This window comes from Ptychodera flava, assembly GCF_041260155.1.
Source record: "Ptychodera flava strain L36383 chromosome 23 unlocalized genomic scaffold, AS_Pfla_20210202 Scaffold_23__1_contigs__length_28996876_pilon, whole genome shotgun sequence".
Taxonomy (NCBI): Eukaryota; Metazoa; Hemichordata; class Enteropneusta; family Ptychoderidae; genus Ptychodera; species Ptychodera flava.
This window is the reverse complement of record NW_027248277.1, coordinates 19,663,370-19,679,034: the sequence shown is the minus strand read 5'-3', so window position 1 is coordinate 19,679,034 and position 15,665 is coordinate 19,663,370. Positions and strand designations below refer to the sequence as shown.

At 38.1% G+C, this 15,665-nt stretch overlaps 1 protein-coding gene across 1 annotated transcript; it reads right to left on the bottom strand.

Moving 5' to 3' along the window:
• Positions 1–1,514: 1,514 nt before the first annotated feature.
• LOC139123814 (protein NLRC3-like) lies at positions 1,515–2,252 on the bottom strand. The gene has a single exon (XM_070689966.1). It carries the CDS (start codon positions 2,250–2,252, stop codon positions 1,515–1,517), a length of 738 nt encoding a protein of 245 aa, XP_070546067.1.
• Positions 2,253–15,665: the final 13,413 nt, after the last annotated feature.

The window sequence follows — 15,665 nt, the reverse complement described above, 5'->3', positions numbered from 1 at the left end:
ATCAGTCTTTGGCTAAAATTACCAGTTGGGACAGCACTTCCAGTTGTATTCTGCAACTTCTTATTATTACTTTGATTTTGGACATTGAATTTAGCAAACAACAGCAAAAGGTTATTTCATCAAAGCACAATTTGCAATATTTGTCTGATGTTTTATGTAACAAATCAAAAAGTAGCACCTGGATAGGTCACCAACATTTTTCTAATGAATAGAAACAACGACAGCTTGTTTAAGAGGAGGGGCTTAGAGTTACTCCTTTGATTGTAAAATATGTGAACTAAAACAAGATGCCGGATAAAGCCTTTCTTTGACTATTTATCTAACGATAATGGGGTAAACACATGGTAAACAGACCCACAAATATGCTTCAGTTTTCATCATGGACAGAGGGCAAATTAATGAGTTTATTGAGTGTCCTTGGTAAGCCTGTTTTTGGTTGCTACAGTTACAAAATTAATGAATGTTCAGTTTATTCGGTATGCTGTTGTTATGAATACATGAATATAAAGTGTCCACTAGGTTCAAAGACAACATCTGAATATGGGCCAATAGGAGTTTTTGAGTTTCCCATTCCATAAACTACATGTATGCCTGGTGCTGCCTTAATTAACATAATAAATTAACAATGTCAAGGTTTTTTAAAAACGGGCAAACGTTTGGCTTTCAAAGGATAAAAAGGTGACTTATAGCTTACCAAATACTACAGCTGGACCGGCTAGATTGTGACCAGAAAGCTAAAAATAATAAACAGTAAAAGGAGAACAGTGGACATGGCAAGACAGCAAAGTTCAACAAGTGGATCTTGTACAGAACTGTTTTGGTTTAACCCTTTCACCCCCAGTTCCCTGTATACAGGTCCAACTTTACCATAGAAAACAATGGATTTGGGACAAACCATGGTGGTGAAAGGGTTAAAGACTGTCCGTGATTAAATAAGGAGTAAATACTCTGCCATGCACAAATAACTATCAAAAGCACCTGACCAACTCCCATTGGTTTTCCTTGAAATAATTAAATTAAATAATGTCTTAAGAGAGTTCCTTTGTTATTTCGTCTTTAATTTTGCCAATTTGTAAGGGGGGCATTATCGCTTATTCTATGTTAACTGTTGTTAAGCTGATGGTAGGCTACTTGTGATAGATACAGAGTCTTGCCAAGACAAATGAGGAACTCCTGAGCTGGAACCAGTATAGTGCTCACTTTGCCCTCTACCATACCTACTGCTTCTTTCAGATATATCATAACTTAGAGACCTTTGAATTGATGACTTACCAGATGAAGAAATCTGATGTGCACCATGCTCCCATTTAAAACCTCTTTCTTCAACTAACTGAAACTCAACTCATCCTTTGACAGAAAGTCTATGTCATCTAAACACTTGGGAAGACGCTGTGTAGGATTATTAGTGAAGTCTATATATTTTACATTTATCAAATATTTCAGACCTTCATTTAAGTATTCTGCACCCTGGTCTCCTATCTTAGTACAACTAAGGTCAAGGTGTTCTAGTTCAGTCAGGTGTTTTCCATCAAAGATTCCATGAAATGTTTTGCTCCAATATTTTCTATCTTATTATTGCTAAGATTGAGCAACTTCAGATGCCTCAAATGAGTGAACCATCCACTTAAATTGCCTGCTCCAAAGTCACCAATTTCATTCCCACTAAGATCAAGGTGATTTAAGTTGTCAAATATTTTCATATTCTCAGTAACTTGATAAATGCCATCATCTGAAATGCTGATATTGTGAAGATTCAGATGCCTCAAACTTGACATGTCCCCCAATTCTCTACTGAACTTTCTTATTCCATCATCTCCAATTTCATTATCACTGAGATCTAGGTACTCTAGAAATTTCATTGTTTTGATGATACTGCCAAGTTTTTTCATGCCTCCTGCTTTCATTCCATTACAACTCAGATTCAACTGTCGCAGGTGTCTTGATCCTTGCATAGCTTTACATGCCTCCTCTGCTCCTTTGTCTCCACTGTTGTTTTGACTAAGGTCAAGATATTTCAGAACTGTCATATGAATTAATAATTTGCTTAATTCTAAAGCTCCCTTTAGACATAATACATTTCCACTTAGACCAAGGTGCTGCAATCGTTTAGTGACCATATCCTCTTTAAAGTCTTCCAAGGTGAATTCCCTAATACTGCTATATCCAAGTTCGAGGTGGTTCAGTAATTTCCAGTGAGATATGGCTGTAAATAATTTGCCAAGATCAAAATCTTCAAGATTGTTGTGACTCATATCAAGATGTTTTAAAGATTCTATATCATAAAACCAGTGCTCAGTGCAATAGCACCATCTTTACTGATGTTGTTATTGCTGAGAACAAGTTGCTGAAGGCCTCTAATATATGTCAAAGTCTTACTGATATGGTGGGATCCTTTGTCACCAATATTGTTATAACTGAGGTCAAGTAGTCGCAAAGACTGGCAATCTTTCATTCCTTCAGTGATGCATATTATACCATCATCTCCAATATCATTATGACTAAGATTTAGACTCTTTACCCATTGTATTTTCTCAATCTCTTTCCCAATCCTCATTGCCCCATGGTTTCCAATCATATTGCCGCTGAGATTGAGGTTTTCGAGCCAATCAATGTTCCCAAACTCTTTGCACAAAACTTCAACTCCAGAGTCTCCAATTTTGCAGTAACTTTAATCCAGAGAATTTAACACTTTCTTGTTGGTTACCCAGAACATAATTTTGCTATGCCTTGCTCTCCAATGTTATTGTTACTAATATCAAGGATTTTTATGTTATACATGTCATGAAACAGAGAACTAATTGCCCTAATTTCAGTAATATTATTATTACTGAGGTTAATAGACTCAACCAAAAGTGCATTATTTATTCCGTTACAGAAGCGTTGTATGTCCATATCTCCCAAGTTGCTATCTCTCAGGAAATGTGTTTCAAGTTAATCAGGTTAGAGAGACCCTGACAGAAGTTAGCAAAAGTAGTATCACCCCATTGTTTACCCTCCAGGGTGACATCTTCAACTAATGAAAGATAATGGATGAAGTTTATATCATCTAGTGAAATATAATCCCTTTCAAAATCAAGGTCTGGTATATAAATGTCTGGTCTGTCAGAAATATACGGAATAATGTGCGAAGTAGTTGTTAAGTTCTTGGCAATGTTGATGATTTTGGCAGTCTCGCCATTTGAAACCTTGTCCAGTAAATATAAAATACCTTTAATACCCAAATTTGTGTTACTGAAATTTGCCTCCACAAGCGCCTTTAGGAAATGAAGTGAATCTCCTATATACCTTATTCCTTCATCTCCGATATTATTTGAACTAATATCTAATACTTCCAGATGCTTTAAAGTCTCAAAATTATTAGCAAGCTCTCTAGCAGCGTCTTCATTCATGCCACAGTGACTGATATTTAACTCTTTTAAATTAATCAGCATGCCAATATCTTTGCACATCAACAAAATATCCCCCATTTTAAAGTTACAAACAGGTACATTGAGTTTTTCATTCTGTAGCAAGTTTTTAAAACGTTTCCTTACAGCATCCACATCAATGGTAGTGGCATTTAACAATTGCTCCAACGTAATATCAGGACTTTCCATGGAACACTGGGTATTAATGCAACCATCAATAAGAGATAATCCAGGAAAAGTGAAGACATTAAAATTACATTTAATACCAGGTTTTCCTTTCATCTCAAGGAGTTTCCACATCTCCTCTGCGTTGATTTTATTTGATCCAAAGTTCACAAATACCGCTGGCAGTGTAAGCAATGCATTCTGAACATCCTCATATCCAAATCTGTTGCCACTCAAATTAAGGTATGTCAGTGATGATGGGATTGCCTTTGAAAGCTCTTCCTGAAAATGCTGCTACTGATTTTCACTTAAGTTTAATTGCTTGAGCTGATAGCATCTATGAAGATTTTCTGTGACCAGTCTCATCAGAAGATCAGGGTCATTTAGCGTACTTTCACTAATATCTAAATATGTTAGTTGTTCTGTTAGCTTTTTACCCGAAAATAGAGCCTTCAAGGAATTTTCTGTCAAAAAACATTTCCTGAAAGATAACCTGGTGATATTAGGAAGTGTTTTAAGTCCTTTACATACTCTTTGAAACTGCAACTCACACAAGCCTGATAAATCTAATTCACTAATGGACAACATGTGGTCTAACATGCCACTTTTACGAATTTCACTGAACAGAAGCTTTTCGTCAAATTTTGATTCCACTGGAAAGTTACTTCAAGGAATGATAGAAATTCGGCAGTGCATGGTAAGTTACCTTTTATCTTTGAGAGAAGATGATCGCCTTCAACACTGTTAAGCAATGAATTCATATCCCTTGTGTCAAGATCATTTGAACTGACATCAATGCATTCTACATGAGGCACTGAAGGAAGGTATTCAATTATCATACTCAATTCCTTCTTTCGCAGAAAGCAATACCGCACATCAATATATCGAAGAGATGTTGGTATGTTTTCCATGAGAGATACTATGTGTTGCCTCAGATCATGAAAACTGATATTAAGGTACTGTAGTTCATTCAATGAGGAGAGACTCTTAAAAAGAGAACTCATCAATTGATTAGAACAGCTTGCGTTGAGGTCCAACTGCTTCAACTTGGGCAAATGATCAATGCAGCAATCAACCCTGGTGATCCTGCACCTTTCAAACACCAAGTGTTCAAGGTTTGGCAGAATGTTAAGGTTTCCATAAACATCATTAGATTCACAATCAGGTAAATCACTGAAGCTAACACTTTCCATACGCTCAAGGCAGTGAAAAATATCTCTCATCTCATTCAGCAATAACCTGTCTTTATCAACATCTGGTAAAGTTATATTTTGTGGAATTTGTGCTTTGACACATCTCAAAAGTGTGTTCAGACTTGACATATTGTTGCTTATGTCTATTTTACCTTCCAATGAACTGCCTTGTACCTCATGCAAGAGAGCTTTAACTTCTACTGCTGTTAGATCATTGTGCTGGATATTGACATTTTGTAGCTGTTGACGTGACAATAAGAGTTCAGCCAAGGTCTTTAAATCATCCATGCTGCCAGAAAGTTTATTGTGACCAAGATTGAGAATTTTTACACCTTCTGGACAGTTTCTTATGAGTTTTACAACTATTTTACCATCAAGTTGATTATGGCTAAGATCAAGGTAATGTAACTCAGACAAAGAAAGTAGACTATCATTTAACCATGTTACTGCTGTCCATTCTTGAATATAAGAAAGATTTAGCACTGATAAATTCCCAAAAAGTGCAATACTGTTGCAGAGATCATTCAAGAGTGCTTGGGGTAATTTGGACACATTCAAATGTGATACCTGCAGACACTTGTTCCTGAGATCTACAAACTCGCTCAAAGTCTCAATCAATAGGGCAGTCATACTAACGTCACCTATCTGGTTAATTATTTGTTCACACTTCAATAATCTTAGGCTAACACCATCTTCAATGCCATTATTTTCCAATAGCACTTTTACTTTATCCACTAATGGCATTAATGCCATACACCCATGTGTACCAAGATGATTATTTCTGAGATCAAGAGTTTGTATAAACAGGGGAGATATTTTATACATGTAACAATATGGTGAGCAAATGATCTGCCCAATCCATTGCATCTTAAACTAAGCATTTCTACTTTGAGGGTAACATTCTGTTTAACAAGGCTTTGTAGAAGCAAAATGATGAAGTCTTCCTCAAAGTAAGTCAGATATAACTCCTTTAACAACTGCTGTGTACCCAAGGCTTGCACCTACAACCTTGCTGTACGTTTACCATTTTGTCTGTCAGAGGTAAAGCCACCATTGTCAATAGACAGACATGTTAATTTGAAATGGAGTGTATTGGTTCTCAGATTTCTCGACCAAGAATAGAGGGTGTAACATTTTTGCTATAACTGCCAGTCCCACTGGATTGCTCAGATTGCAAATCATAGAACCACTTGGACTTTCAATGTAACTGTTAAGATATCTGTAAAATTCATCTTGCCCATGCATTTTGTCATCTTCAGTTGTTGGCATAATCTTATGAATGTAACAATTATTCTTTCTAATGAAAGATAGTGGCTGAAAGCTATGAAGAGACATGCATTTGATATCCAATGCTGACAGTTTATCTGATGGTGCTTGTTTATACCATCTTCTATAGCTTTTGCATAATTGTCGGGACAACAATTTTCACGCAGACATCCCCCAAGAACTGCAAGTTGCTGAGCTCTACTAAGGAGAGACCCATAAAGGCTATACGGAAGCAAAACAAAGAAAAATGATGCCCTATCTTTAAGCATCGAAGATACATAATACATGACGATAGGCATGGTATTGAGGAAAGTTTTTCGCTGTAGCAACACCCTGGGTGTCTTGGATATATACAGAGCAAGTGAATAAAAGTATACATACTGAGAAGGGAATACATATTTATTCTGATAAACCTTAACTAGGCTAAATAAATCTGTCTCATTAATCAACCCCTTCTTTACTGCATGAAGTTGAAACACTGGTGTTTGTGGAATGTTATAATATTCATGCTTCCCAACTTCATACAGACTCTCCTGCACAGTTTTCCAAATGTTGTCAATCTCATTTGGTTTTACCTTACAATACATTTGTACATGGTTTTTCATTGCAATTTCAGTTGCCTCTGTCAATGTGTTGGCAAAGTGGAATTATCGTCATACCAGTAAGATATTATGTGCTGGAAGAAAAAAATCATCCCAAATTAATTTATCCATCAACGAATTAAACTTTGTCTCAGCTAGCAAACACTTATCTTGGTTCCCTTCTATGTGATCTAGTACATGTTTCTCCAATCTCCCATACCGACTCTTGATGAAATTCTTCTTGGAATGCAGTACACAGCAGACATATCTGTTGTACGAGAAAATAAAATTTCTAATGTAAACATAAGTGAATGCTGACATTGACATAATTTCAGAGAAAATGATAGAAAATGAAGCTAACAAAAAATGTGAAAACTTGGACACCCCCCCCCCCATTACATTTTACAATGTTATCATTTTAAAATCTCTCAATCAGATCATCCCTATAAACTGCATACACAATTTCCAATGTATTGAATTAATGTTTTAAGAAAAAAAATGTATCAATGTCACTGAGCTACCATTTTGATCATAATGTATGATATGTATCTGTATTGAACAAATTATGTCTCATACTGGTAAGTGTTTTTAAAAGAACCAGGTACTTACTATTAGGTAAGCTGTGAATTTAATTTTCAGGAATACTCAAATTACATTGTAACGGTACAAGTACTGTTGTCATAATTTAGAACGAACAACATGAAAACATCCTTTAAAATCTGCATATCAAAGTTTTAAAGCCATAAGTAGGTGATTTCTCAAAACAAATTCCCAATCGAATGAGTAAAATCTTTCAGAAACACAGCGTTGCTAATTTCTGATCTAAAAGAGTATGATGTTGCTAATTTTGTTTTAATCAATATTACGGTGAAAAGCCTCATCTCTGACTGGTAATGTATTGCTGGCAAAATTACGTCAGGACTTGTTATTGAAATGCATTGAGAAAATAATTTATTTGCAAAAAAGCGGCTGATTACTGGTACACATACATGTAGGTTTTTACCTGTAATCACAACATATATTTGAACAAACTGTAATTTACTACCAATAGTGCATGGTGTCCCGACAAAGACATTTGACATATGCAGCAGATTTTAGTTGTTTTAACAAGACAGATATACTTTATATACATAACAACAAATAAGGAAAATATCTTAACTAAGTATTCATACCGGTATGCAAATTTCATGATAATTTTTGGAACTGTTTGAGGTCTGCAGAAATAACTTGCAAATAAAATGTCATTAAAGTCTGGATTGCCATTATCAATAATCACCACTGAGTCGTATTCTGTTGTTACGATTGTGATATCAAACCATACTTCTTACACATTTACTATTGAAGTTACAGTAGCTGTTGGCTGTATTTGATCATTTTGTGATCGGGTATGATACTTGAGTCAAGTCACTGTGAGTATTGGCATATTCTAAGAAGGAGGGCTGCAGTATGAAGCAAAACCGAAGACTAAATGTTAATGATAAAAATCAATGAAAATAAAATCAGCAATTTCTTACTCTGTTGCTTAAATTGTGAAAACAAAAACTGTACTTGAAAGTTATTTACAATCACGGCAACAACTACATTTACATGACCGGGCCATATTTGAAATAGGAGGACAGTGAATAGCTCCCTAAACTGAGCGTACATTGGCAAAATCTTTGTTGCAGTGCGAATGTACTAAAGCGAATCGAAAGCAAACACATTAAAACTAGTGAGTATTACACCAGTAAAGTTTAACTCTAGCTGTTTTGAGGTTGAGATCATCGTATTTGTAAGTAATTTATGATTGCAGCGACTATATAGCTATAGCCTTGTGTCACCCACAGGCGCCATCTTTGAAATTAGGTGGCTAAAAACATAGAGCTCTGGCAAAATTCTATGCCATACTATGATCATAAAATTATTTGAGATAAAATGTCAAAAACCAATGCTTACAACATCCTTATAATCTAACACGCTTGTTCAGTTTTTAGTTACAGTTACGCTTTTGAAAAATTTACGATTGTGTCAACCCGCTATGTAGGGTATGCTTGCATTGATCATGCACACTGCAATTCATATGCCTCCCCACTGCAAGCTGCTGACCGCACTTGCACTCAATCCGACTTATACCTTTATATAAACTGAATACAATTACGATTTTACAAAAAACGAGCTATCATTATAAGGGATTATTTCTGTTAATGGTGTGAGTATGGAGAAATCAATTTTTAAGGACCACAATAAGGTCTACGAAGAAATGTTTCCATCTCACTGGCCACGATTATGCGTAGCCAGGTTCAATGGGAGAAGTGACATAATATGCACCTTCTCGTACGCTGACAGATTTTCCCTTGTCGGCCAAAATTTTTAAAACGTACATTAGTGCGGTTATATGGTCTGTTGTGCAAGAGTACATATTTCTAATGCCATAAAATGATAAATAGTATATTTTCAATAATATATTAACAGTACTTTGCCTTGTCTGACAAAGTTTGATGAGCCTCACGCATTGTCTATGGGCTGAAAAGCAGCCATACGGGTGGGTTTCATTGTTAGTTTGTATTTTGTTTCTTCAATTATGTAACCACTCCGTTACACATGTGTGATGCAAATTTTCTTGACATATCAGCCTTATTACAAAAATTAAATTATTGATATGATATTGCTACGTCGTGAAGTAAAATGATATGCATAAGTATGACATAAGTCAATGTCCTTGTACCAACTTGAATAAATCGGTTGATACTTGTTTGAGTTATGGTTCCGTACACAAAAAAATACCGCAATTATACGGTGTTGCTCAAGTTTGATCAGAATTGGTACATACCAGTATGGGTACCAAAAATCAACAATAAGTGTTGTTTCTATCTGTTCAGTGCAGGAAAATTCTACGTTGATGTTATGACAATTTCTGCACAGTACAACCAGAAAAACAACAAGAAATATTTAAACCAGAAAAACAAGAATGACAAAAGTAAATAACGTCTGAAACTTTAGGTACTGGAGGTCAACTTTAGCAACATGCATAGCAGAGAATGTTTCAACCATGGATGTACAAAAATAGACATCCATGGTTTGAGCAGGTCTGTTAATATGTCACAGTTCATAAACAATGACAGGAAATGACTAATAAGCTGTTTCAGTTACTGCCACCACTCCCACACATAATAGGTACCCTGCATACAAATAGGTTAAAGGTCAAAAACCTCTTACTCAGATGTGTGGGCTGTTTCAGTCACTGCCACCACTCCTGCACATTTGCAGGATTTCCCCCTTTTCTTACCTCATTTGCATATTTTTGACACTGACATGTTCATTTGAACAACGTCACATCTCAACCCCTGCATCTACCTGTACACCAAATACTGAGATGGTAGCTTTGGCGGTATGGGAGCCTTTGCGTGTGACGGACATACATCCGCACATACATACCCACATACATACATACAGACATACAGATAAAGTATCGCTCAAAGCTTCGCTTTTTTAGCCTCATTATCGTTTCCGTATCGTTTCCGTATTGTTTCCGCATCGCCCAACCCCAATCCAACATCGCTCACTCGGTTGTTTCGTATCGTTTCCACATCGTTTCCGTATCGTTTCACTAGCGCATCGCCTCATTCCTGCCCATAAAAGGTGTGTCCTTTCATTTTAAAGTTGCATCGCGTCGAACAATAAAAAGAACGATATGCAAACGATTTAATTTTGCAATATTCGCGATTGCAAAAATCGCGCAAAATTGACGTTGCAACCATGCATAATCCCTCACCATGCTCACTGCTAATTTAAACTACCTTTTGTCATGTCATGACCTCTATCAACAGCTGAGCATGATCGATCGCATGACATGATACTTTGTGTGTGCTTTGTTGTTGTTGCTGTTGATGTAATTTCATTATTTCCACAATTATTACATGGGTATCAAGGAGCAGAATGCTTCCAATGCATAGGGTTATTGTATTCACAGAGAAATTCACATGGAGCTCCCGTGGTTGTAGGAAAGCACAAAAGCATAGTATTGTTATCAGATCAGGTACTGCAATGTTATATCATGTGTAAACGGTCATGCTCTACGCTAAAAAAAATGACTGATTCGTATCTTCAAAGACAGGGAGAAAAAAGTCTGTGGTATTTTGCTATAGTTTTTGGTACACAATTTTCGTAAATTTAGGTAAAAAATCCTTATGTCAGACGAAATTTTTCCCTCACATTTTGCAGCTGGAGAGCAGGCAGTGTAACCACAAGTCACAGGCAGGCCAGTGGAAACTGGCGGGGCTAGCAATTTTTTTGTCTTCTTGCCCGGGGACAAGTGAGTTTATGACTAAAAAATGATTTGCTCATGAATTGTGTTTAGAAATGTTCCATGACGTCCAACATTGTTCACTTTAAATAACACAGTCACATCAGTTGCACATCTTTATGTTTTTAGTAAAATATTGCGTGGCTAATCAATTTTTGCTGTGGCTAATGTTTTTTGCATGAATTAGCCACGCTAGCAGACCGTGGCTAATTTGAAAAAAACCTAGTGCGAACACTGCTGCTGTGTCATGTACTTATCTTAACATCGATATTTAGAAATGCGCAGACATGGCACAGCGCATTTTTGTAAGATGTAATAAATGCAATGATTTTGTTGAAAGTTCTGAAAAAAAATCAGAGCACAGGGGTCGACACGAGGTCGCGGCCATGTCGACCGACTCAATTTCTGCTTGGCTGCACGGAACTCAAAGACATCGGATATGAGCATGAAAAATCGATGTCATTTCGTCAAAAGTCAGCGAAAATTGAGAATATAGACAAGATTTCATCTAGCTGAAGGTAAATGATCGGTTAATAATTATGACTTTGAATGTCTCGGACGATGTGGGTACGTGATTTAGAGTGATCGGCGCGGCGTGACATATGTAGGCCTACTCAGATTTATACCGTATTCACACGGTGCGATAGTTTGCCTAAAATTAATTTTATTTTTGATGGATAATTGGTTGCGGAGTGTAACTCTATAGTATGAATTGCGTAGCAATTATTGAAACACTTGGAAGTTCCCGCTATCAGACTGTTATCAATGTGTTGTGACTAAAGGTCACGGACTTCCTTCTACGTCATAATTTATTCACGTCAATCGAGTTTAAAGGTCACTGTGTAAAGTGTTAGGAGAATTCATGGCGGCATCACTGTATGTGTTAACCTAGTATATGATACACTGCAGTTATTATTTTAGCAATTCTCCTTACTTTGTACGGCCAGGTTTTTCTTGTGCGCTTTCACGGACATACATGTTTTACGCGTAAAAATACTAATTTCAGTCATATGAAATGGTCATCCGCATACAGTACCGCACATTTTTGGGTTTCTAGTCAGCGGAAAAGTTGTCCCACGTCATTTTTGACACTTGTCTCATCGGGCAACCGGTACTGCTGTTTCAGTTGCAGTTGCCTGAACGCGACTTTCACTTGCAACCGTTAATGTCTGTCCCTGGCAGAGTGCTATCTTGTTACAATCAAAGTGAGACTTGAGTGGACACCGTGGGTCATCAGTATGTATTAGGGAGATGGTGCAGTGGCAAAGAATGTGAAATTTTCAGAAGAGTTACTTTCAGAATGTGCTTAGGAATACAATTCAGAATAACATTCAGACACTCACTATGTGAGATAATATTCTGTATATTCCAGAAGAGTCCTTTCAGAATGTGCTTTGGAATACAATTCAGAATAATATTCAGACACTCACTATGTGAGATAATATTCTGTATAGAAGTAACAAGTCATTGACATTGACATAGTTCCCACTTGTAATAGGAGTATTAGTCTTGATGGGGCAGGGAAATGAGGTCATTAAGAAGTATCACTGGAGTGTATATGTTCAGATCTATGGACACATAGGTTGATGTCATTGTTCCCATTTTGAAACAAGAGGCATGTCTAAGTTATGGTTCTAAATCGGGAAAAAAGATCAGACCTCTAGCTGTATTGGCCAGCCAAGAAATACATATGTGCATAATAAATGAGGTACAAGATGTGACATCTTAAGGTCTACTATCCTATCAAAATTGAAGCGTAAAGAACTTGTGGTTACTGAGTTATGCATATATATGCATATTCAAGGTCAAAGGTCATCAAGGTCACGTGACATTTTGAAAAAAAAACCCATTGTATTGCTAATTAATCCATATATGCAAAATTCAGACCTCTAGCTCTATTGGCTTGCCCACAATTATATATGGGCATAATTAACGAGGTAAAGCATGTGTTGTCATAAGGTCTCCCATCCTACTAAATATAAAGGACATAGCACTTGTGGTTACTTATTTATTGACATAATCGTGTATTTTACGTAAAAGGTTATCGAGGTCACATGACATTTTGTCAAAAAATTTCTATCCTATAGTCTGTCCCTATATACTAAAAATCATACATTTACCTCTATTGGCTTGCTCAAAATTAGATATGCACATAATTAATGAGGTAAATATGTGGCGTCATAAGGTGTCCCATCATACCAAATATGAAGGGTGTAGCACTTGTGGTTACTGAGTTATGGACAAATATGTATATTTGAGGTCAAAGGTCATTGAGTTCACGTGACATTTTGTCAAAAAAATTGTATTGCTAAGTTATCCCTATATACCAAAAATCAGACCTCTAGCTCTATTGGCTCGCTCAAAATTAGATATGTGCATAATTAATGAGGTACAATATGTGGCGTCATAAGGTGTCCCATCATACCAAATATGAAGGGTGTAGCACTTGTGGTTACTGAGTTGTGGACAAATATGTATATTTGAGGTCAAAGGTCACCGAGGTCAATGACATTTTTTCAAAGTGTCTGAGATATCTGCGTGAACGGATGGACTCACGTGGATGGACTCACGGACTGACATGACCCAATCTATGAGCCCCCTGGACTTTATCTGTGGGGACTAAAAACTGTGTCACTGCATCCTTTTTGCAATATGAATACGATGAGAAACTAAATTTTTATTTTTCTTGGCCTTATACATGGGAGTCTATGGAGAGCTGCCTTATACATGGGAGTCTATGGATTGCCTTATACATGGGAGTCTATGTACTGCCTTATACATGGGAGTCTATGGACTGCCTTATACATGGGAGTCTATGGACTGCCTTATACATGGGAGTCTATGGACTGCCTTATACATGGGAGTCCTGGGCAAAGGTTTGGGTTGCAAAGTTGTGTTTGCAGACCTTTGGAAAGCCGAAAGTGAAAGTGGTTCCACCAGGCCGCTGGAGATCACCTTCTTGAGTGGGGGTACATGCAATGGACGGCCCAAGCGGAGGACAGTCAAACAGACTGGACGGAGAGACCCCCATGAAAGTGTATGTATGAGTGTATGTTTGTAGGAAGTATGGGTTGGTGACTCTGTAAAACCAAGTTGACTCGCTTAGTTGCAAAGTATGGGACTCGCGGCCCAAGGGGCAACAGCACGGCTCTGGGGGGAGTTGTGGGCTCATGGCCCGAGGGGCTGCAGCACGGCTCGGGGGGAGTTGTGATCTGGGGGGACAGGTGCCCCTGTGCGGCCCCAGCATGAGGGTGCAATGATGTTTGGTGCTTGTGCAATGGGGGGGTGACGCTTGAGACCAAGTTGACTTGCTGGTTCGAGATGAGAGTATGGGATAAGAGCCCCGAGGGGCGGCAGCACGGATCGGGGGGGAGCTATGGGCTCCCGGCCCGAGGAGCTGTAGCTGGGGGGACAGGTGCCCCTGTGCGGGCCCCAGCATGAGGGGTGCAATGGCGGCTGGTGCGTGTGTAATGAAAGTATGGGATACGAGCCCAGAGGGGCGGCAGCACAGATCGGGGGGAGCTATGGGCTCCCGGCCCGAGGAGCTGCAGCTGGGGGGACAGGTGCCCCTGTGCGGCCCCAGCATGACTGCCTTATACATGGGAGTCTATGGACTGCCTTATACATGGGAGTCTATGGTCTGCCTTATACATGGGAGTCTATGGTCTGCCTTATACATGGGAGTCTATGGTCTGCCTTATACATGGGAGTCTATGGACTGCCTTATACATGGGAGTCTATGGATTGCCTTATACATGGGAGTCTATGGTCTGCCTTATACATGGGAGTCTATGGTCTGCCTTATACATGGGAGTCTATGGTCTGCCTTATACATGGGAGTCTATGGAGGTGAAAACTAAAAAGTCCTCTACCACGGCCAAATTTGATCGCATTGTGAAACAAATCGACGTGCATCTGTATGAGGTATGGTACTATCCTTGTACCAAGTTTGAACGAATCGCTCCAGGGTCTCTGAGATATCTGCGTGAACGGACGGACGCACGGACGGACGGACGGACGGACGGACGGACGCACGGACGGACGCAAGGACATGACCAAACCTATAAGTCCCCCCGGACGGTGTCCGTTGGGACTAATAAAAGACCATGTTGTCATAAAATTTGCATATCGATAAGTGCATAAGGCCTCACAATAAATACCAGTTTGTCAATCCAATAAATTACAGTTTGATCATTTTGTACAGTGGCTGCCTAATGGCGCTGTTGATGAGCAAATAAAATAAAATGAAATAAAATAAAATAAAATAAAAAAATAAACTTGCAATGAATTTGATGTCAGAAAGATCTCTTTACTGTTATATTTGTACAATGGGGAAATAAAGTTTTTGTGAATAAAGATCATGGGATGCTTGCCTGTAATCCAAACTTCTACAAAATTACTCTGGGTCTGTACTGAACTGTTTGGAAGGCTGTGCTTGCAATAGGGTTGTTGTCTCACAACCGGCGAATACAACATTGATTATGCAACTAGTAGTCACAACTAAAACAAAATCCTTAGGGGCCGTCGATAATAAAAGCTGACGCACAAGAAACGTAATTCCTTCGTTTTACTTGAAACCCCCTCCCTTCCCCCTCAAAACGAAAGTTCTTATGCGAAATCAATTTCGTATTATGATGCCGTTTCTGACAAACCCACACGCACCTCTCCGATCCGCACGCCCATGAAAAAATACCGGAAGGGCACAGTAATTAATAAATCTCCACTTTACGCGTTTCACTTTTTAAGACAGAACAGTTTAATGTATTTCGCA

What these genes read in the sequence shown, in the direction of transcription:
- LOC139123814 (XM_070689966.1), bottom strand. Translation starts at nt 2,252, where the DNA reads ATGAGTCACAACAATCTTGAAGATTTTGATCTTGGCAAATTATTTACA.